The 21,085-nt window shown below is 46.8% G+C and overlaps 1 protein-coding gene across 2 annotated transcripts in view; it reads left to right on the top strand.

Annotated features, from left to right (window-relative positions):
- Window positions 1-21,085, top strand: part of SPTBN1 (spectrin, beta, non-erythrocytic 1) — a 147,114-nt gene that overhangs the window by 110,013 nt on the left and 16,016 nt on the right. For both annotated transcript variants that reach the window (XM_010841679.1, XM_010841680.1), the window contains exons 17-26: window positions 4,418-4,508; window positions 9,852-9,998; window positions 10,821-11,084; window positions 12,553-12,777; window positions 13,394-13,483; window positions 13,636-13,914; window positions 14,544-14,674; window positions 16,093-16,297; window positions 16,642-17,016; window positions 20,944-21,083. In XM_010841679.1, the coding sequence (XP_010839981.1) occupies window positions 4,418-4,508; window positions 9,852-9,998; window positions 10,821-11,084; window positions 12,553-12,777; window positions 13,394-13,483; window positions 13,636-13,914; window positions 14,544-14,674; window positions 16,093-16,297; window positions 16,642-17,016; window positions 20,944-21,083 (1,947 nt within the window). The remainder of the gene's footprint in view (window positions 1-4,417; window positions 4,509-9,851; window positions 9,999-10,820; window positions 11,085-12,552; window positions 12,778-13,393; window positions 13,484-13,635; window positions 13,915-14,543; window positions 14,675-16,092; window positions 16,298-16,641; window positions 17,017-20,943; window positions 21,084-21,085) is intronic.

The raw sequence follows: 21,085 nt of genomic DNA, 5'->3' as shown, positions 1-21,085 counted from the left end.
CCAGCCAAACGCACGTTCACCTTCATCCAAGCAAGACTCCTCTGAGGTCTCAGGAGGGGTAGGGAGGAAGGGCAAGGTTTGCTTGTCCTGAGTACCTGGCAGAGCCAAAAAGGGAGCATCATTAGGCCTTTATTAGAAGGCCTAAGGATAATGCTGTATTGGCATCTTGTTTATGACAAAAGACCTTTTCCTCTTCAGCCAAGCTGTCTCCACCATTAGATGTTGTTTTGTTTTTATTTTCAGTTCCAAGAGATTTTTCTTCCTGGCCACATTCTGTGTCAGACCCTCTCTCCTAACACTCACTCTGCCTTGGTTATTACTAAAGCGGAAAGTCTAGTGGATCTGGTTTGGACACACAGCCTGGCCTGGTTCTGGCCTGTTCTGAGCTGGCCACTTCTCTCCAGGGATGGTCTATCTGAGTCAGTCACCAGTTTCTGTTACAGCTGATCTCCTCTGGTCCCAGTTTGGGCCAGATTTACAGGCTCATTGTAAGATGATGTCATCAAGAAACAAACTCTTCCTCAAGGCTCCTCTAACCTTCCAGTGCAGTGAGAAGGAAGACCTGCCAGTGGGGAGCAGTTCCTTACTTACCGTGTCCGAGAGGGTGTCCTGGGACCCTGGGCCACACAGACATGCCATGATCTGCAGTGGAGAGGGGACCAATTCAGTGCCCGTAAAGATCGAGCTCCTGGCTTTAGCCAGTCCTGTGCACTGATTCAGATCCTAAACCATATGCTCTAAAGATGGTACTGTGGAAATAGGATATAAGGCAGATTATAATTTTGTATCTGTTGCTTTTAAAACAGCTACAAAAAAAAAAAACTCTCCATCTTCAAATGAGTATGAGAAACAAGGATTGAGCAAGACAGTTTTAACAAGGAGAAAAGAATTTCCTTTTCTCCTGGTATTAAATCTCACTATTTTGTAAACATGATATCCCACGTTCCTCCACGTTAGGTGCACACAGCTGGTTTCCTGAAGATGGGCTGAGCCACTGGGGACACTTGTGTTTAGGCGGGCGTGCAGCTGCCTGGCCGCTTCCTCAGTGTGTTGATCTCCCCCCACCTCACTCCCATGCCGCAGCTGCACGGGCTTGTTGGAAGCAGGTGATGTTGTCAAGACTGGAGACTCCTGGATAAGAGAGAACATTTTAGCAGCTCTTTGTTGCAGCTTAAGCTTCCTTTTGTCCTTGACTCAGAGCCTGGGTGCCTGGGGCTCCACGGCCTCCTGGGGATTTCTGTTGTTAAAAGCAGTGGGAAGACGATCTTCTACTGTCCTTAAGCTTAACAGAGAGAGAAGGGGCGGGGCTTTCTGGTGATTTACCCTCAGAAGGATTACATTTTCTAACTTTCCTCAGCATTTGTTCCCCGATTTCTGGTTTCACTTTAATATCCCCAGAGACCTCAAAATCTGAAACTTGACCCCAGAGGATACTGGTCTATTATAAAAATATACAAATCTGAGTTCCAGGTGGTGTCGGAGCACTAGCTAAGTAAATATCTGAACCTTCGGGATCTGATCCCCATACAGAAACATTCTGATGCTCCCATGAAGCTATTTTTGTAGAATGCAAAATCATTATAACGTACTTACATTCCGGAAATCTTGTCAATTACCGCTGAGTCCGTTGAAATCAAAGTGCTAGAACAAAGACACTGACTTAACAGATGTGGGTAGGGTTTGAGTGGCCTTTATAGTGCCTTTGACGTGGTGGGAAGGAGCCTGCAGTCCAAGCCTGCTCAAGGGGAGTAGGAACGTGTGAGCTTCCTGGCTCAGAGGGAAATTCTAGCCACAGTGCAGTCCTGGGAGAAAAGGAAATCTGTCCAGTTTCATAAAGCCAGACCCTATCTCACATGGAAACAAAACTTAAAAATTACCAGCACGCTTTACTCATTTACCTGTGGTTCTTCACTTTTCATAAGAGCCAGAGTTGAACCTAGTATCTGCCTCTTGTGGTGAGGAGCTTTTGAGTCTCATTATAGGGGTAGGAGGTGCGGGATAGAAAGAAAGCAAGAAATTTAACCTCATCCCAAACAGCACTCTAAAGAGTAAGAGAAACTATGGCCAAGTTCTGGAAGGTCCTTCCCTTTAATTAAATCCATGACCCAACCTTGAAGGACCTCCCTGAGTTTCACTATCTGTTGGGCATGTGTGAATCTTTATTTTATAAGAGAGACGTTCAAGATTCCTTCTGGTGGTATTTCTCTCTATGTTGAATTTTCTTAGTGTCTGAGGTTATTTTTAGCTGTTACTTCAGTGAGCTTCAAGGTTGCACGACCTGTTTTAACCGCCCGTGTCTCTGATTACTCCTTGCCATGACAGCATTTTCGTGTGATGCTCGGGAAAGAAATGAGATCTTTTCTTCAAGGCCTTTGACTCAAAGCAGAACTCTTGCATTTGTGACTTAACTCCAACTCAGATTACCTTCCTCTGAAAGACTTGCTCTATTTTTCTTAAACCACCATACAAACAGTGACTGGAACTTGAGGGTTGGGAACTTGAAGGACTTTGCTTGACATTCCTTCCCCACCCACGTTTTTAGAAGACTAATTCCTTTAATCCGAAATCACAATCTTTAAAAGAAAGTTTTTTTAAGTTTTCATCTTTGAGAAAGGATCGCACTGAAGTAAAGGGATTTAGGCCTTTTAAAATTATTATTATAAAAGTCACAGTGTTAAAAATGTGGGGGTAGAGGGTGGAAACTACTACCTTTTAATCTTACCCTTAGCACATGCCACTTTGGTTTTTGCTTTCTAATCTGCCTTGGAATTTTTTTTTTATCATTGATTATGCATTAACTTTTTTTTAAATTTAGCATTATATAAGAAGTAGTTTTCTATTGTTGCATTTTGCTTAAGTGGTATAAACATATTAAGACCCCTTTACCTGAAGCTACAGAATCTCTTTCAACTAAAAACAACAAAGTAAAATGTCATCTTACGTGTTGAGCAGTTCCCTGACAGTGTTATTTCCATTCACATCGTCCCTGTGATCTGGGACCTGAAGGAGCAGTGAGTGATTCCCTTTGGTCCGCAGGCAGATGGTGGCAGCAGTGCTACCAGTGTCCCTTGTCAGTACTTACTGCAAACCTGTGTGACGCGTGGGTCATTACGGTCTTCTTGCACTTGAAGAAGGTATTTTAAAAGCCAGCCTGTAGCAGGTACTCCCTGAGCTGCCCTTTCTTGGCTTCATGGAGAATCAGAGGTCATGTTCTTCCTCCTCCTGGCCATGGGGGTTGTTGGGGTTGATCACGAAATCTTGCCCAGACACTGCAGCAAGAACTTGCCTTGGGATTTGGCAGGAAAACCCAAACCTTCCCATTTGCACTCCCCCTTCGGGAGACCTGGGTTCATCCCTGGGTTGGGAAGATCCCCTGGAGAAGGAAAAGGCTGCCCACTCCAATATTCTGGCCTGGAAATTTCCATGAACTCTATAGTCCGTGGAGTCACAAAGAGAGACACGACTGAGTGATTTTCACTTTCACTTTTCACCGTTCTTCATACCCTGCACTTAGGCCAGCTGGCACTTGGGTTCCTCGGGAGTGTGAGGAGCTGTGTTACGGTGATGCTTCTCGATTCTCGGTGTAGTATGGCTCTTCTCGAGGCAATAGGAGCACATGAAGGCAGTAGTGTCCACGGCACTCACAGCATTCACGTGGCTCTTCTTCACAGTCCAGTGGAAAAGCCCCTGGGAGTGGAAAGAAGTCTTGCCGGGGGCTTCCTGTACCTCCATGGTGTGTGCCAAGAAGCCCTGTGGCTGCATCCGAGCTGTGGGGTGAGCGCCCGGTGTCGCTTGTCATTTCACCAAGTTCAGCAGCTCCTTCTAATTCTTCTGAGTTTCTTGGTATAGGTTTTGTGCTTTAACTTTTGTAAGCCTTGGTTACCCTTATGTATTGATAAAGATGGGGATTGAGTAGGTAGACAATCTCACAGGTCTAAAATTTTTCATTCTTTGTTTACTGTTGTTTGGGACAAGTTTTCTCATGATGAGAATCTTATCATCAGGAAATGTTCTTTGAAGCCAGTTACATGGTTTTCTGTATTTTCTTAGCCATGTACATGGTCTGTCACCCAGGTATGAGCTTCCTAAAGATCAATTTTATTTTTTCCCAGTTTCTAAAATGGAAAGTTGTGCTGAGTGCCTGCCCATGGTGTCTTTCCCTAGCACCAGAGTCACGAAGCTCTGTTGCTTGCATCCTGGCTGGCTGTGTGGCTGGGACAGGTGTTCTGGCTTCTTGTACCATGGCTTACTCATTTGAATGCTTGACTCCCTTGTTTATTTTGTCTCCTTGACATAATCAAGAACTGTCAGCAGATTGTTTTCAACGTGTGGAGAAACCCAGAAAAGAAACTGAATTGTAAATTCTGTATTTTAAGAATTCCTTTTTAAAAAATCATTTTTATTATCGTTATAACAGACACAGGAAGAATCGCGAGGCAGCCAGTGAGCTTCTGATGAGACTGAAGGACAACAGGGATCTTCAGAAATTCCTGCAAGACTGTCAGGAGGTACATCGCCCTTTAACGCCTCCTTTCCTCTTTTCTAACAAGAGCCACCAAGCATTTGGCAGAAGAGCCCTTGGGATTGTAAAATGAACTGAGGCCAGAAATTCACATCACTTATATAATTTGCAGGTGGGGCAGTGTCAGTTCTCCAGCCTACAAGCTACCACTTAGAGTAACCAGATTATTACAGTCTAGAACTGTGCTGTTCAACACAGCAGATACTAACCACATGTGGCGGCCTCATTTTAAATGGAGTTAAGACTGTAGTTGTTCCATCACGCTGGCTGTACTTTAAGTGCTCAGCAGCCAACTGTGATTCATGGCTGCCATATTGTATGGACAGTGCAGATGTAGAACATCACCATGGTCAAAGACACTGATATTCTCAAATATTCTATAGCCTAAAAGCATCTATTATTTAAAATAAGGCAGAGTTACTAGTAGGGAAGGAAAGAAATGAAAGGAACTGCAGTTGGCTACCGAGGTAAGAAGAAAGATTTCAAAAATACACACGGTTTTCTTACTCACTGAAGACCTTGAAATATCCATCCTTCAGTCTCCTGCCAAGAGCAGTAATCCTGATCTCAAACTCTTGACTTTTAACATGTGGTATTCATCTGATGATTCTCAAACTGTTTCATACTCCCCTGATACATGCATAAACAAACTGGGAAAACTAAAGTTAGCCAGTAAAACGCAACCTCTCTGCAAGCTGGTTGGAAGGAAGCATCTAGCTGACTTCACATGCATGAGATCACAAGCACATCGTATTTCACTATCCACCAGAGAACCATGGTGAGACTCGGTCGTCTCTAGTTTATTAGACTAAATCTCATCAGAGGCAGAAGTGGAATGAAAAATATCCAAGGGAAGCTGTAGGGATCTTGGGGAAGGGGAACTGGAGATGGAGAGGGGAGGATCCAGGTCATATGCTAAGAATATGACCAGACTCTTCACGAATCCTTTGCATGCAAACTTGTAGCTGTGTGTTAACTATGGCTCTTATAACAGTTGAATCAGAGCCGGAGACAGAAGCAATCCTTCGTGTCCATTAAACTGCTCTCTTACTGTGAATCTTAAAATGGGTGCTCCAGCAGCTAAACCTTATGAAGAAAGCAAAGCCCCTCAACTGTGTGGCTTAGGGTCTGTTGATGTTCAGGGCCACACTGATGAATATGGGTCACTGGAGGGGTTTGCCTGAAGCCAGACAGGCAAGGCCAAGAGTGCCTCTTCAAGTCACTCCCGAGCATGAATAACCCATTTGAATAGGATGCTTGTTTAAAGAGGCATTCATGTCTCCAGACAAGACCCAGGGAAGAGTAATGGATTCAGGGTTAGCTGTGTAGAGTCGCATGATGTGCTGCAGTGAATACCAAGTGGCCCTTCAGCCCTGGAGGGAGTGAAAAGTTGTCAAGAGACGTTTGCAGCCTGGGCTGTGCCCTCCCCAGATTGGAAGTCCCTGAAGTACCTTAACGTTGCCCCTGAAGCCCCACCAGTGACTTGTTTTAACCTCACATCAGATGGGAAGGGGGTCTGCTGGGGAAACCAGTGGGACCCCATCCCTTTGCTTAAAGAACAGATTACTGAGATGAAATCCATTGACCTGAGCATGGTGAAATCTGGACTGAATTTAGGGAAAAGAATGCCAGGAAATAAGCAGGAAGTGAGGGGACAGAGGAACCTTTGAGAGAGGCTCAGTTGAAATTTCCAACCTCTGATTTTCCACTCACATCCGTGTGGATTCATAAATAGAAACATGTGGGAAAAGTAAGTAGATAAGATGTAGTCCTTCCAAGTAGAATCACAGGAAATAGTTTTCAGTAGATCTTTAGATCTTTGTTAATTCTTGTTCCAGATGAGCGTCCTTGGTTATAAGGAATTTACTCCCTAACACACACCAGTGACCGATAGGCACACCCAGAGGGCTCAGCCCTGTGTGATTGCCCCTCCAAGAGTGCCCAGAGGTTTTGGCCGGGCTTCTTCATCCTGGAGATGATTTGCAGGTCTCTTTGTGACTGCTGTGTCAGGTCTCCCTGGCTTATCTATTTTTTCTTTCCTTGAACCTTGTTAAAAGTTAGTACAACCATAGGATCTGCTGGGGGTACCACCTCAGCATATATAGTTTACAAATAAAGACTGAATTTAGGTCAGATTTGTCAAAATGTGTCAAAGTGTTAGTCACTCAGTCGTGTCCAACTCTTTGTGACCCTATGGACTGTAGCCCGCCCAGCTCCTCTGTCGGTTCAATTCTTCAAGCAGAACTACTGAAGTAGGTAGCCATTCCCTTCTCTAGGGGTCTTCCTGACCCAAGGGTCAAACCCGGGTCTCCTGGATTACATGCAGATTCCTTACTGTCTGAGCCACCTGGGAAGCCCAGTAGTTTCTACAAAGTGACAGAATTTAGGTCAGGTTTGGGGGCTTCAAAACCCTTGGTGTAGAAGTACCAGCAAAGGGTGCTACTATTATTAAGGAATATTCTTCTTTATTAATTGTCCATTATTTAGCCTCATTAAAATACGCCCGTTTTAAACCAGAATCTCTGAGAAGGAGTCTGTGGGTGGACTAGCCCTACATATGAAAACCTACTTCTTACTGTGTTGGTGGATACTTACAGAGCACCCAGAAGTCAGATTTAATGCTGCTGCTTGCTGTTGGTACTGTTCAAGGTCTAGGAAATCCAGATGGTCTCCTTGCCACACCCGCCTCCTGGTTGGTTGGAGGCTAGAGGAGGCTGGGTTGTAAGCTCTGCCATTGTTGCCACCTACCACAAATATTTCCCGGAGCGGGGAATTCATTGCTGCAGTGCAGGGAGGATGAGCTGCTGCTGCTGCTGCTGCTAAGTTGCCTCAGTCGTGTCCGACTCTGTGCGACCCCCTAGACGGCAGCCCGCCAGGCTCTCCCATCCCTGGGATTCTCCAGGCAAGAACACTGGAGTGGATTGCCATTTCTTTCTCCAATGCATGAAAGTGAAAAGTGAAAGTGAAGTCGCTCAGTCATGTCCGACTCTTAGCGACCCCATGGACTACAGCCCGCCAGGCTCCTCTGTCCATGGGATTTTCCAGGCAAGAGTACTGGAGAATCCCATGGATGGAGGGAGGATGAGCAGGGCCTAGCTAATCCCAGTTATAGATGGCAGTGCAAAGAGCATCATGTTTTTTGTGTTGTTATTTTAATATGATACCCTGAAAAATGAGTGATTTAAAAAGTCCTGCTTTTCTATTCTATTCCTTGTCTCCATACCTCCTGTTTTCTGAAACTGATTTCTTCCTCCCCTGGAGGGCAACATAACTAAACATGGTGGCACCGGCATAGCGGGTTCAGCGCTTTGCTTTGAGCTTAATCCAGTAATCAAAGCATTTGTTCCTATCCTTTTCCAATCTGCACAGTGTTCTATTCTGCAGAGAATGAGCATATTCTTAAATGACCTTTGTCAATGCCCACGGGTAATAACTATGGGTCTGATTCCAGAATGCTGGTAGAGGTCTGATGAACTAGCAAGTTCCACAGCTCTGTCTCATTGTGCTGTGTCACATGCTGCTTTATCTGTAGGATGATGTGTTCAGCAAAGAGCAGATTTGTTTATAAGCCTCTGATTTTTATGTGGCTCCTTTTTCTTTTAATCTCTCTTGGGTAGGTGGTTATGAATAGAGCAAATATGTGGATGTCCTTTGCACTTTGGATCATTGCCATTTATTATGTTTAGTGTGCACGTGCAGAATACAGGGTAAAGTTTTTCCATTTGCTTTCCTCTTAACATCTTTTCTCCTTAGATTGAATAGCCTTAGCCTTTCAGGCCTTAACTACTCAGATAACTGGAAGGGAAGTAGGTGATTCTTTTAAAGTAGGAAATTCAGTGCCTTGGTTGTTGTGTAACAAATCTATGGTCCTTGCTTACCAAGGGCTTTATAGGACTTGCCGTTTTTTCCTTAATAGAGAGTGACATCAAAAATCTCACTACTTTTGCTTTTGACCCCCCTCCCTCCCATACATGGTGGTTGGTCTCCTGAAAAGGGTAGGGAGGGTGCCTGGGGGTTCAGCCACAAGCAGAGCTGGGGTCCTCCTGGGACCTGCATCCCCCTCCTTGATGTGGTTCCCAGAGAACAGACTTCGTGTTGTGGGAGCCCTCTTATGGGGAAGCCTCTCCCAGCAGCTGCCCAAAGTGCAAGGGAATGGCCTCAGAATGGTTGGTTGTGTAGGGGTTTATACACCATTTCTAAACCCTTGGTGGTGGGCCCATGACACAGTTTGGGTGCAGATTTGTTATGGCAGCAGCTGGTGTAAGAGTGGCTTCTTATGGTCACATGGAAGAAGGGCACTGCCCCTGAAGACTTACTGGCTTCTGGTTCCAGGCTGACCCTGCGTTCGTTTGCGTATCTTCCAACTGGGCAAACTGAAGCTCTCTCTTCCTGGTAGGAATTAGGACCCTGGTGTGGCCAACTGCAGGCAGGCAGTGAGGAGCCAGGCAAGTTGAGATGAGAGCCAACAAGCGGAATGTGTCCATGGCCTGGGCTAGGTTCAAATCTGTCAGTGGCCAGCAGCGTCTGTGAAGAGGCTTCCCAGAGTTCAGATCCAAGCAAACACGCTGGGTCTCAGAATCCAGTCCTGTGAAGTGTTCTTGATCTTAGTCAGTCCTGTGAAGTGTTCTTGGTCTTCTACAGACAGAGGCTGTAGAAGAAAAGATGAAGGTGACTGAAACATGAAGGGAGCTAAGAGGGCATCGTGGTTGCCTCTTAGCAAGCAAGTTCCTCATGCTGTTTGTCATCACCGTAGATAATGTCCGCGAAGAAGAGGGAGGGTTGAAAGAGTAGGCACTTTGGTTTCTTTTATAGTAGAATTAAAAGAGTAGAAAGATTACCAAATGTAGTAGAGACAGTTAATCTTGTTTAGCATGGTATAGCTAGCCATGGGTATTTGAAAAAGAAAGAAGGTTGTGACTTAGCTTGCTTAGCACAGAATTTTAAACACAAGTGTCTGGAGGGAAAGCTGGTTAAGAGTGCCAAACAGTTTGAAAGCTGGCTCAGCGTGCTTTCTACACTTCTGGATTTATTGTTAGATGCATAGTTTGGAGCAAATCTCAAGTACAGCACCCATACAGTGGAGATAGCTGTTGTGCTTTTTACACTTCTGGATTTATTGTTAGATGCATAGTTTGGAGCAAGTCTCAAGCACAGCACCCATACAGTGGAGATAGCTGTTGAGACGGGTTAGAGTTGTAAAGTGAACGTTTGGTTGTCTGTCGATGTGGAAACATGGTGCTGCGCCTAACAACGTAACAGCTGTTTTCAGGCAGAGAAACGGCTGGTGTCTGTGATCACAGTCTCTGAACCTGATTTTTTTCTTTCCTAGCTGTCTCTCTGGATCAATGAAAAGATGCTTACAGCCCAGGACATGTCTTACGATGAAGCCAGAAATCTGCACAGTAAATGGTTGAAGCATCAAGCCTTTATGGCAGAACTTGCTTCCAACAAAGAATGGCTTGACAAAATCGAGAAGGTGAGTCTAGGGATTGATGGTGCTCCATCGGTGTGGCTGTGGTGAGAAAACTAACGGGGTGGAAATGAGCTCCTTTGTATTTAGCGTGTTTTCCAGCATATTTGAGTCCTATTTGACCACATATGGAGTTACACAGCCAGGAGCAGTCCCACTTTTCACCTCCCAACTCCTACCTTCAAGCCAGCAAGAAAGGAGACAAGCAGAAACGCAACCAGGTGGCACAAAATGCCTGCCTTATCTTGTAAAGAATCCTAGGAGTTGAGTTTCTGTTGTGTGTCTCCTCTGTTGCACTTGATAGACTGCCAGCCCCTGGGGCAGCATCCTTACTCTGTTGATCGTATTATGTGTGCTGGACTGTGACAGACACTGAGTGGATCCACAGAACTTAGAAATATTATGTATTTTAAATTTCTCATTTTAATAATTTAAACTGTATTGTTTTGGCACAGCAAGATTCTCTGCTGTGTAACTGAACATGAATGTGACATTCCCCACCCTCCCTTCTCTTCCTTCATATGCTATATTGTTTCAAAATCTTAACAGTTTAAGTGTTAAGGTCTCTTGGGATGATGTGGAAGGGATGAAGTTTTAGGTTACTGGCAATAAGTATCCCAGAGCCCCAACCATCACTTGCTGCTCCATGCCTGTGAAAACCAGTCAGGCCATCACTGATTTTGTCGAGCAGTAATTCCATATAGAATGACTTGTTTGTGTGTGCAAATGTGTGTGTTGAGTGAATAGGTAACTCATAATTCAAATATGTCAGGCTTGTTTTTCACAGTGACACCTGTTCTGCAAACTGTATTTATGTGTGTTTTCCAGGAGGGAATGCAGCTCATTTCAGAAAAGCCAGAGACAGAAGCCGTGGTGAAGGAAAAACTCACAGGTTTACATAAAATGTGGGAAGTCCTTGAATCCACCACACAGACCAAGGCCCAGCGGCTCTTCGATGCGAACAAAGCCGAACTCTTCACCCAGAGCTGTGCAGATCTGGACAAATGGCTGCATGGCCTGGAGAGTCAGATTCAGTCTGACGACTATGGCAAAGACCTCACCAGCGTCAACATCCTTCTGAAAAAGCAGCAGGCAAGTGCCTGGGCTGGCGCACCACAGGCTGTTTCCCCGCTGTGGTCCTGCTGGTCTCAACTCGCCCACCATGTCCTCAGACATTCGCTTGGAGTGTGAAGGGATTTTAACACACCCAGCACAGTGGGCTCTGGTGGTGGCATCAGGGGACATTTCCAGAATCAATTTGGAAAGACACCATAGGAGTACTGGGGTCCATGCATGGGAGTATATTTTCATTATCATCTTAGTTGATAGATGGTATCACCACTTAGCAGTATGGTGAATGTTCACTTCATCTAGTTCCACAGTTTACTTGAAGAAAAGTTACCATGTTTGCATCCTCATTGTATAATGTCTAAATATGTGATAGTTATCTGAGTGGTTCAGGGCACTTCTAGATAATAAGCGAAATTTGGGGTTTTTGGATAACAATAGAGTCCTTCTCGGAGAAGGCAATGGCACCCGACTCCAGTACTCTTGCCTGGAAAATCCCACGGACGGAGGAGCCTGGTAGGCAGTCCATGGGGTCGCTAAGAGTCAGACATGACTGAGCGACTTCACTTTCACTTTTCACCTTCATGCACTGGAGAAGGAAATGGCAACCCACTCGAGTGTTCTTGCCTGGAGAATCCCAGGGATGGCGGAGCCTGGTAGGCTGCCGTCTGTGGGGTTGCACAGTCGAACACGACTGAAGTGACTTTGCTGCAGCAGCAGAGTCCTTCTAAGAGCAAATGAATTTACATTGATGAGAGGAAATAGCTGTGATAAGATTAAGCAAGCAGGTTGGTGGTAGTATCTTTCAGGAGCTCCCCAGGCCGAGTTTGCAGTGTGTGGCCAAGTGCTCCCCTAGCTAAGAGAGCAGTCAGTGTATTTGCCAGCCCCTTGTCTCTGGGGAGAGCAGTGTGGTCTTCCCAGGGTTGTGTTTCCTGGGCAAGACACCTCTGCTATGCTTTCGCCCTTTTCCCTCATGTAAGACAGCAATTAGGCTGTCTTCAGCTGCTATCGAGTATTTTTTAAAAAAAGAATCAGTTTTCTGATTAAAGCAATTGAGAGGAGATGGTTAACGTTAGCTATCCTTCTGGCCTAAAAGAACTGGAAACTGAAGACCTGACTCCTTCCTGGTGATTAAGCTGGCTTTCAGTGTCTCTGTGACTTCTGAACAGGCAGATGGAGACCATCCTTTCCCCATAATTAATTATTTCCCCTGTCATTTGCCTCTGAAGTTCCTAGATAAACTTGACTATTGCTCCCAAGTTTAAAAATCCTTAGAAAGGGAGGTTTTTGTTTTGTTTTTTGGAAAAATCAGCTGACAAAGTGGAGCACTAGTTTCTGGCTTGCTAGCCATGCAGAACCATTTCTTGGGCTCTCCACTGTATCAGTTAATATTCCCAAGTCTTCTGTTTTGGTCAGTGCCAAAGGGGAGCATGTAAAATCACTGTGTTTCCTTTGTCTTGGGTGTGAAGGTGGGTGTGTCTTCCATCTTCAGATGCTGGAGAATCAGATGGAGGTGCGGAAGAAGGAGATAGAAGAGCTCCAGAGCCAGGCGCAGGCCCTGAGCCAGGAGGGGAAGAGCACGGACGAGGTGGACAGCAAGCGCCTCACCGTGCAGACCAAGTTCATGGAGCTGCTGGAGCCCCTCAACGAGAGGAAGCAGAACCTGCTGGCCTCCAAGGAGATCCATCAGTTCAACCGGGACGTGGAGGACGAGATCGTGAGTGCCTCCTCGCATGGCTGACCTGCATCCCGGGTTCCCACTGCCGTACCTGGCCTGCCTCAGTCCCTGGGTGGGCTGAGTTGTCACAGTCCTGCACTGTGTCCACACAAAATACACCTCCGGATTTCTGTCTAGTTTTCTAAGGATAAATTGAGGGCTTTAATGCCCCAGAACAATCGTTTTAACAACAAATAATAGGGATTCCTGGAGAGTCTGGCATTGTGGATAAAAGTAAGGTCTGGAAGACTAGCCTGTACCCTTCATTGGAGAAGGGCAGGCTCCCTGGGCTGCCCCTCCCAGTGGGGTAGTTGTTTATTTCTTCTTTTTTAAAGAATTCTTATTAAAGTATAATTGATTTACAATGTTGTATTTCTGCTGTACAGCAAAGTGACTGACTTACAGATACATATATTCTTTCCCTTTATGGTTTGTCACAGGACATTGAATGTAGTTCCCTGGGTTGCACTTTAGGGTCTTGTTGTTCATCCCCCACTAGGGTTGAACAGGCTTCCTCTCCCATACTGGCCTCCTTGCTCTCCCCTCCTGCCCTTGTCTGCATCAAATATTTGTTCCTTTTGAGTGGCCCTGACCACCTGTTTACAATTCCTTCCAGTTGTGGGTTGGAGAGAGGATGCCTTTGGCGACCTCCACGGATCACGGCCACAACCTCCAGACTGTGCAGTTGTTAATAAAGAAAAATCAGGTAAGCGTGTCTGCTGGGGCGAGCTCCACGGTAGGAGGCAGAGAAAGGGGAGCTCAGAGGACAGGCAGGTTCTCCTCGGCCTCAGGGCCTGGCACAAGCAGCGTGCTGCTGTGGCTCAGTGAGCTTTGGGTGTGTATTCCCCAATCGAACAGACCCTCCAGAAGGAGATCCAGGGGCACCAGCCTCGCATCGATGACATCTTTGAGAGGAGCCAGAACATCATCACTGACAGCAGCCTCAATGCCGAGGCCATCCGGCAGAGACTGGCTGACCTGAAGCAGCTGTGGGGCCTCCTCATCGAGGAGACGGAGAAGCGGCACCGGCGGCTGGAGGAGGCGCACAGGGCCCAGCAGTACTACTTCGACGCGGCTGAGGCTGAGGCGTGGATGAGCGAGCAGGAGCTGTACATGATGTCCGAGGAGAAGGCCAAGGTGAGGAAAGAAGCTGAGCCTGTCCCTATGCCCGGAGAGCCTCTGACTCAGACCTGAAGCTTGTGCTGCTGGGGGTGGCATCCTCGTGCAATGTCTGATTGTTGCCTTGTTTACGGGGGCAGCGTGGTGGACATAAGTGACTGGAACCTGGCTATTTGCCCCTTGGTACAGAATTTTATTTTCTGAATCATGGTATTTATCTGCTCTCCCCTTTTTTAAACAGAAATTTGCCAAAGATTGTCTTTTACAATATACTAGAGGCTTTTGAGACAGTTTAAAAGTACTTGAAAGTACTCCAACCAGAATGCTATCATCTACATCTGTTAGATGTGGAGAGTTTTTCCAGCCAAGACACACTTGGTTTTCCTGGGCTTCGCCTCATATATCTCAGGGTCCTCGTCACTGCACCACCCTCATGGCCATCTTTCAGAGGCTCCTGCAACCCAGTCCGCCTTGCCACCCCTGAGATGCTCCGTACTCCGCTGCCCATATCGCACTTGGGGCTTTTTTTCTCTACCAAGTCCTCCTCCTGCTCCCCTGTGCTGTGCAGTCAGCCGGTCCCGCTTTCAGGTAGCTTGGATTTGGGGGTGGGGGGCGGCTGTGGGTGTGACGGTCCCCTGTCTGTACAGGATGAGCAGAGTGCCGTCTCCATGTTGAAGAAGCACCAGATTCTGGAACAAGCTGTGGAGGACTATGCGGAGACGGTGCACCAGCTCTCCAAGACCAGCCGGGCCCTGGTGGCCGACAGCCATCCTGAAAGGTGCGTGCCACTTCATGAACGTGAGACTGGCCTGGCAGTTCCTCCTGGTCAGGGCCTCCTGCTTGAGTCTTTGGGAAGATTTTTAAAACAGACCCAATAGGCCTGTGCTGAGCAGAAAGGGTGGGCTGTTATGTGATAGGTGCTTGCTCTCACGGGTTAACTGTCTCCTGCTGGCCAAGCCCTATTGAGAGATTATTGGTGTCGTGAGTCAGGAGTGCAGATGGATTTGCATGGGTATACAGGGTGATAGGAGCACCTACGCTTGGGTTTAGAAAGTCATCCATTTTAGGGAAGTGTTGTAGTAGAGCGGTGTGTGTATGCTCTTAGTTGCTCAGTCATGTTTGACTGTTTGCAACCTCATGGACTATAGCCAGCCAGGCTCCATGGGATTCTCCAGGCAAGAATACTGGAGTGGGTTGACATTCCCTTCTCCAGGGGATCTTCCCAGCCCAGGGATTGAACCCAGGTCTCCTGCATTACAGGCAGATTCTTTACCATGTAAGCCACCAGGAATCGCATAGTAGAGCAATGGATAGGGATATGTGGACTTGTGAAATAAAAGAGCTTCCAAGAGAACAAAATGATGCCACTCTTAACTCTTATACTTTGAGTCTTGATAATGCCTCAGGAATAAGAAAAAAGAGTGTGTGGCACCCTGCCCTGTTACGTACCAGACTGACACACTCACTGCAGTGGTAGCCATTTTAGGCTTTCTCTGGAACTACCTTTTGTGTCTCAGACAGACAGGGATTGGCTTTGGGCATTAACCAAGGCAAGTTGGAGGTGAGGTCCTTGGCTGTCTTGGGATGAGGCTCTTTCAGGAAGGTGGCCTTCCTCATCTCCAAGGCTGGGCATCAATGAGTCCTTGTCTGACCACTTACCTGGTGGAAAGCTGTCCTTGAGAGAAGTTAGAAGCAGGGTGGTGGGGTGGATGCTGCTCCCCCAGGACCCAGGAAATGGGAGCAGCAGGGCCCGCCTTCCTGGCAGGGAAGAGCGTACAGCCCAGAGAAGGTCAAATGCATGCAAACGGGGATGTCTTCTGTCCCTTTGGCAATGTAGCCCGTGAGAACAGAGGACGGCTCCTGCATCCTAGGCTAATAATTTTTTAACGTCAGAGGAAATCCTGACATTCAGAGCCATCAGTGCAGAGCATTTTGATTTCTCTCCCCACCCTCCATCATCACAGTCAGGGTGGCCTTTGTCCTTAATGACTGTGTTTTGTTACATGTTGGTGTTCTGTTACCTGAAGTTGAGGTCAAAGTTGACTTTTATTTTGGGCTAACTGAGTTAACCTTCAGATTCCTTTGAGAAACTTTGTATAATGTGCCCTCCTGGCATTTGCCCTCATTTGCTGTCTCCCTGAAGAAAATATGGCATTTAAGGTCCGCCCCCATCTCACCCCGTCTCACACCCCTCAGTGAACGTATCAGTATGCGGCAGTCCAAGGTGGACAAGCTGTATGCAGGCCTCAAGGACCTGGCCGAAGAGAGGCGGGGCAAGCTGGACGAGAGACACCGGCTGTTCCAGCTCAACCGCGAGGTGGACGACCTGGAGCAGTGGATTGCCGAGAGGGAGGTGGTCGCGGGGTCGCATGAGCTGGGCCAGGACTACGAGCACGTCACGGCAAGTAACACAAGCAGAACTCGGGTGGGCGTGCAGCACACAGTGGGCTGTGGAAGGCCCCTTTCGTTCCCTGTCTGTGAGCAGAGGAAACACTCCAGACTCGAGTCAGAGGTCATGGGGTTTCATTTCAGCTGGGCACTTTTATCATCAAGCAACTTGGAAGTTGTTGTGTTGGAGCTGTGCCTTTCTCTGCTGCCATGTGTGAGAAGGAAGCCTGATTGACATGAGGCTTTGGATCTGACATCTGTTAAGTCAGGTGTTTTTTTCCAAAGGTGTTCGAGTGATCAGTAAATGATGTGTTCATAGTGGTCTCTCTGGTTTCTTTATGCCCATCCCCATTTCAGATGCTCCAAGAGCGATTCCGAGAGTTCGCCCGGGACACGGGGAACATTGGGCAGGAACGCGTGGACACAGTCAACCACATGGCAGACGAGCTCATCAACTCCGGACATTCAGATGCCGCTACTATCGCTGAGTGGAAGGATGGGCTCAATGAGGCCTGGGCCGACCTCCTGGAGCTCATTGACACCAGAACACAGATCCTCGCTGCCTCCTATGAACTGCACAAGTTTTACCACGACGCCAAGGAGATCTTTGGGCGCATCCAGGACAAACACAAGAAACTCCCCGAGGAGCTCGGGAGAGATCAGAACACAGTGGAGACGTTACAGAGAATGCACACCACCTTTGAGCACGACATCCAGGCCCTGGGCACCCAGGTAGGCGGGGTGCCACCCTGGGCCGGGGGGAGGTTCTCTTTCCATACAGTGTCTTTGTGCCCCTCTCAACATCTCCCTCCCTCCTTGGCTTCTCAAGCATGCCTCAGAGAACGGCCCAAATTAAGTGCACATGCGTGTGCACACACACCCACACGTTAGCCATTATTGTAATGCTCCATTTAGGAGAACTTACCAGGCCATAGTGCTCTCTGTCCCATTTGCAGACACTGTCGGATATCCATCCTCTATGATTAAGATAGTAAACCAGATGTGCACACACATTTACAGGTTATGGACCTTCTCAACAAAAATTTGAATTCTGTTGGCATGTCCATCCAGAGTCAGCTTCCCAGGTGGTGCTAGTGGTAAAGAACTCATCTGCCAGTGCAGGAGACGTAGGAGACATGGGTTCAATCCCTGGATTAGAAGATTCCCTGGAGAAGGGCATGGCAGCCCCCTCCAGTGTTCTTGCCTGGAAAATTCCACGAACCGAAGAGCCTGGCAGGCTACAGTCCATAGGGTCACAAAGAGTCGGACACGACTGAGCACATCCATTCACAATAATTTCCAAAATGATACCTTGTTGTTTTGCATCAACCAGAGTCTGAGTTATGTATTGGAGAATAGAGAAAACAAGATTCTAACGTTTTAGTGTGCCTGGCCCTTTCCCCTCTCATAGAGTGGTTAACACTCAGGCTTTGTTTAAAAGATTTCTGATAAAGTGGTAACAATATAACAGCAAGGATCTGTAGTGTAGTCACTTTCTAGTTCATATACTCATTTCTGCAGTTTCCTGCTCAGTCTTATATCTGTTAGATGAAAAATAAATTGTATCTGTTTTTTTCCCTTAAATTTCATGATCTTAGAGAAGTCTGTTTTATTAAAGATATCAGCCCTGAGGACGTCAGAGGATTTGTTTTTGTCTTTCAGAAGCACATCAGTGATCTAGTACAGGGCTCAGCAGACTTCTGTAGAAGCCCAGATGGTCCATATTTTTGGCCTTTGTGGAGATACAGTCCATTACAATTACTCTGCCCTGCCATTCTAGCACAAAGCAGCCATGGACAATCTGAAAATGGAGGGCGTGTCTGTGTGCCAGCAAATCTTGGCACAAACAGGCAGCCTGGGTTCTGCCAGCCCCTGAAACCTAGTGTGTCTGCCTCCTTTGGTGTGCTCTGAGGGTTGCTCTATGGAGGGAACGCCTTTACTGCCATTCTCTTCCCCTTAATCTGCTCCTTATAGAAGGAAATGTAGGTCACAGGCACAGCTCCACTCAGATTAAGTGGCTTCACCATGTCCATCAAAGAGGTGGAAAATGTGGGGGGAATATTTAAAAGAAATATGTGGAGTGGCTGAGGGTCTGCATCAGGCAGAATTTAAAAGAGCCCACCATGCAGTGTGAGGGTTGCTAGTCTTTCCTTCAGAGCTGGCAGTCTCCCTGTTCAAAAGTTCATCAGCTTCCCATAAAAGGTCCTGGAGTTACCATGTGAGCATGTCAGGATCCTGAATGCCGTCTGATCTGTTGTGCGCTTGGAGCGAGGCCACTAGAGAAGGTGAGACCCAGGCCTGAATTGAGCTTATCTCACTATCTCTGGGAGTTTAATTTTCCTTTCTAACCTTGAGTTCCATAATGCTTTTAACGATTACAGCGTGTACAGAGCATACGCCATAGCAAGAACTCTATTTGTTGTTGTTTAGTCGCTCAGTTGTATCCAACTCTTGGTGACCCTGTGGACGACAGCATGCCAGGCTTCCCTGTCCTTCACTAACTCCCGGAATGAATGTTCTTTAATTATTGTTACCATTTCTAAAAAGCTTCAGAGAACTTCCACAGTACCTAGAAGGCTTACTAGCAGCAGGTCTTTCCTCTGCACCTATAAAATCATTTAGAACTTCAAGAGACTCCAGAAATGGGGAGTTGCTCTCACTGTTTCATTAAATTCCTTCACCATGTGAGGCTCAGAAAGATGAGGGAGCCCACTGCGAGTCCAGGAATACCCAGGGCAGGAATCTGCTGTCAAGCCTGATGGTGTACACCTCTCCGTACCCGATGGGCTAGGCCATTTCAGCCACAGAAGTGTGTGTGCCCCACCCCTCATGCACTAACAGCAGAACCAGAGCATAAGGGAGGGCTTGTGGGTGGACTCCAGAAGCTGGCAGAGTTTGAGGCCAGCTGACCGCCATCATCCTCCATTCTGCGGGGAGCAGAGGACTGAGGGAGCTCAGTGATGCTCTGCAGGGACTTCTCAGACAGTAGTTCGTTCTCGTGCACATCCTACTGTTGCTGTCCTCGTCCATCTTGTTTTCTTGTTGTGAGAACAAATTAAAAACAAGTAGAGGCATAGGAAAAGGTTGTTTTTTGGTTTTTTCTTTACTTATTTGGAAAGATAGGTTAGCCACACAGGAGACTGGGCTTCCCGGGTGGCACTAGTAGTAAAGAATTTGTCTGCCAGTATAGGAGATGCAAGATAGGGCTTCAGTCCTGAGTGGGAAAGATCCCTTGGAAAAGGACCCATTCCAGTATTCTTATCAGGAGAATCCTGTGGACAGAGGAGCCTGGCAGGCTATAGTCCATGGGGTCACAAAGAGTCGGACATGACTGAACACGAACACACATATGCACACACACACACAGGACACTATCTATTCAAACAATTTCCTAGGAACTTGCTTATTGTCATTTGAGTGTATACCTGAGCCATAATTGCAGAATATTTACAGAAGTCTCTTAGGATATGGCAATCAAATCACATATATGGCATTACTATTATGTACTTTATGTAAAACATAACAGAGGGTAATTTTTGGATATCAGATAAGCTGTGGTTAGGAGTTTCTCTTGTAAGGATGTATCCTCCCTCCACCCATCCCTACCACCCCCACCAAAAACATGAAAGCCTCTTCTTGTTTTTTCCCCTTTTTGCACAGAAAGTTGATATTCTGTACACTCTGTATGCTTTGCTTTTTCTGCATAGCCCCGTCATCTTGGAGCCCTTTTCCTAGAGCCTGTCCCCTGTCTTTATCGTGCCTGCCTGGGAGCCTGTTTGCCACATTTGCAGACACTGTTGGATGACCATCCTCGATAATCAAAATAAATCAGATGCACTCATACACATTTACAAGTTAAGGACCTTCTCAATAAGAATTTGAATTATATAATTACTGTTGACATAATTACAGGCACTGTGACAATAAATAACCTTACATGTATATCATTTCCTAAAAGTGTAAAAGTATATGTAGGATAAACTCCGCCAAGTGGAATCATAAAATCAAAAGGCACACACGTTTGTGGTTCCGGTGGGTACTGCCTGTGCCTTCTGTAGAAGCTGTAAGCTGTTCGTACCAGCAGTGGTGAGTCAGCTCACTGGCATAGACATCACGAAGCTTCCATTTTTGCCAAGTGAGAGATGACAAATTACAGTATCTCCATGTAGCATCTTCTCATAAGACTTATTTTCATTCTTGTTCCCCAAAGCTTTTTGTTGAAATTTGGCTGTTAAGATTTTATCTTTGGCATCAGTTTTTATTTTTTCCAACTATGTTGAATGTGGCATTTTTGTTTTTCAAGTTGGAATAATCTGTTGTGGGAGCTCTTACAGGTGATATGTATGTACTGTTTCCAGCAGCAACATCACGTAGCAATGGAAAAGGCGTTTTCAAAATGAGTTGTTCTTGGCAGTTTTTCTCATTTGTGATAAGGAACACCTTCTATACCATGCAGGAGCAAATTAGGTATTTATTTTTGGTATGTGAAGGCGTACCGTGTGTTTCTGTACCAGCTTCACCCGCCGGGCCACCTCCAAGGACCTTTCCTGACCAGGGCTCCATCACTGGCCGGGGACAGTGTGCAGAGGGAACGGGCAGTGGGGGGTGGTAGCACAGAGGCCCAGCTCTGGCCCGGCTCACCTCCCGGCGGCTCCACAGGTGCGGCAGCTGCAGGAAGACGCAGCCCGCCTCCAGGCAGCCTACGCGGGCGACAAGGCCGACGACATCCAAAAACGGGAAAACGAGGTGCTGGAAGCCTGGAAGGCCCTGCTAGACGCCTGCGCAGGCCGCAGGGCACGGC

Source organism: Bison bison, unplaced genomic scaffold (assembly GCF_000754665.1).
Source record: "Bison bison bison isolate TAMUID 2011002044 unplaced genomic scaffold, Bison_UMD1.0 scf7180017864166, whole genome shotgun sequence".
Classification (NCBI taxonomy): Eukaryota; Metazoa; Chordata; class Mammalia; order Artiodactyla; family Bovidae; genus Bison; species Bison bison.
This window is presented reverse-complemented; position numbering and strand designations above follow the sequence as displayed.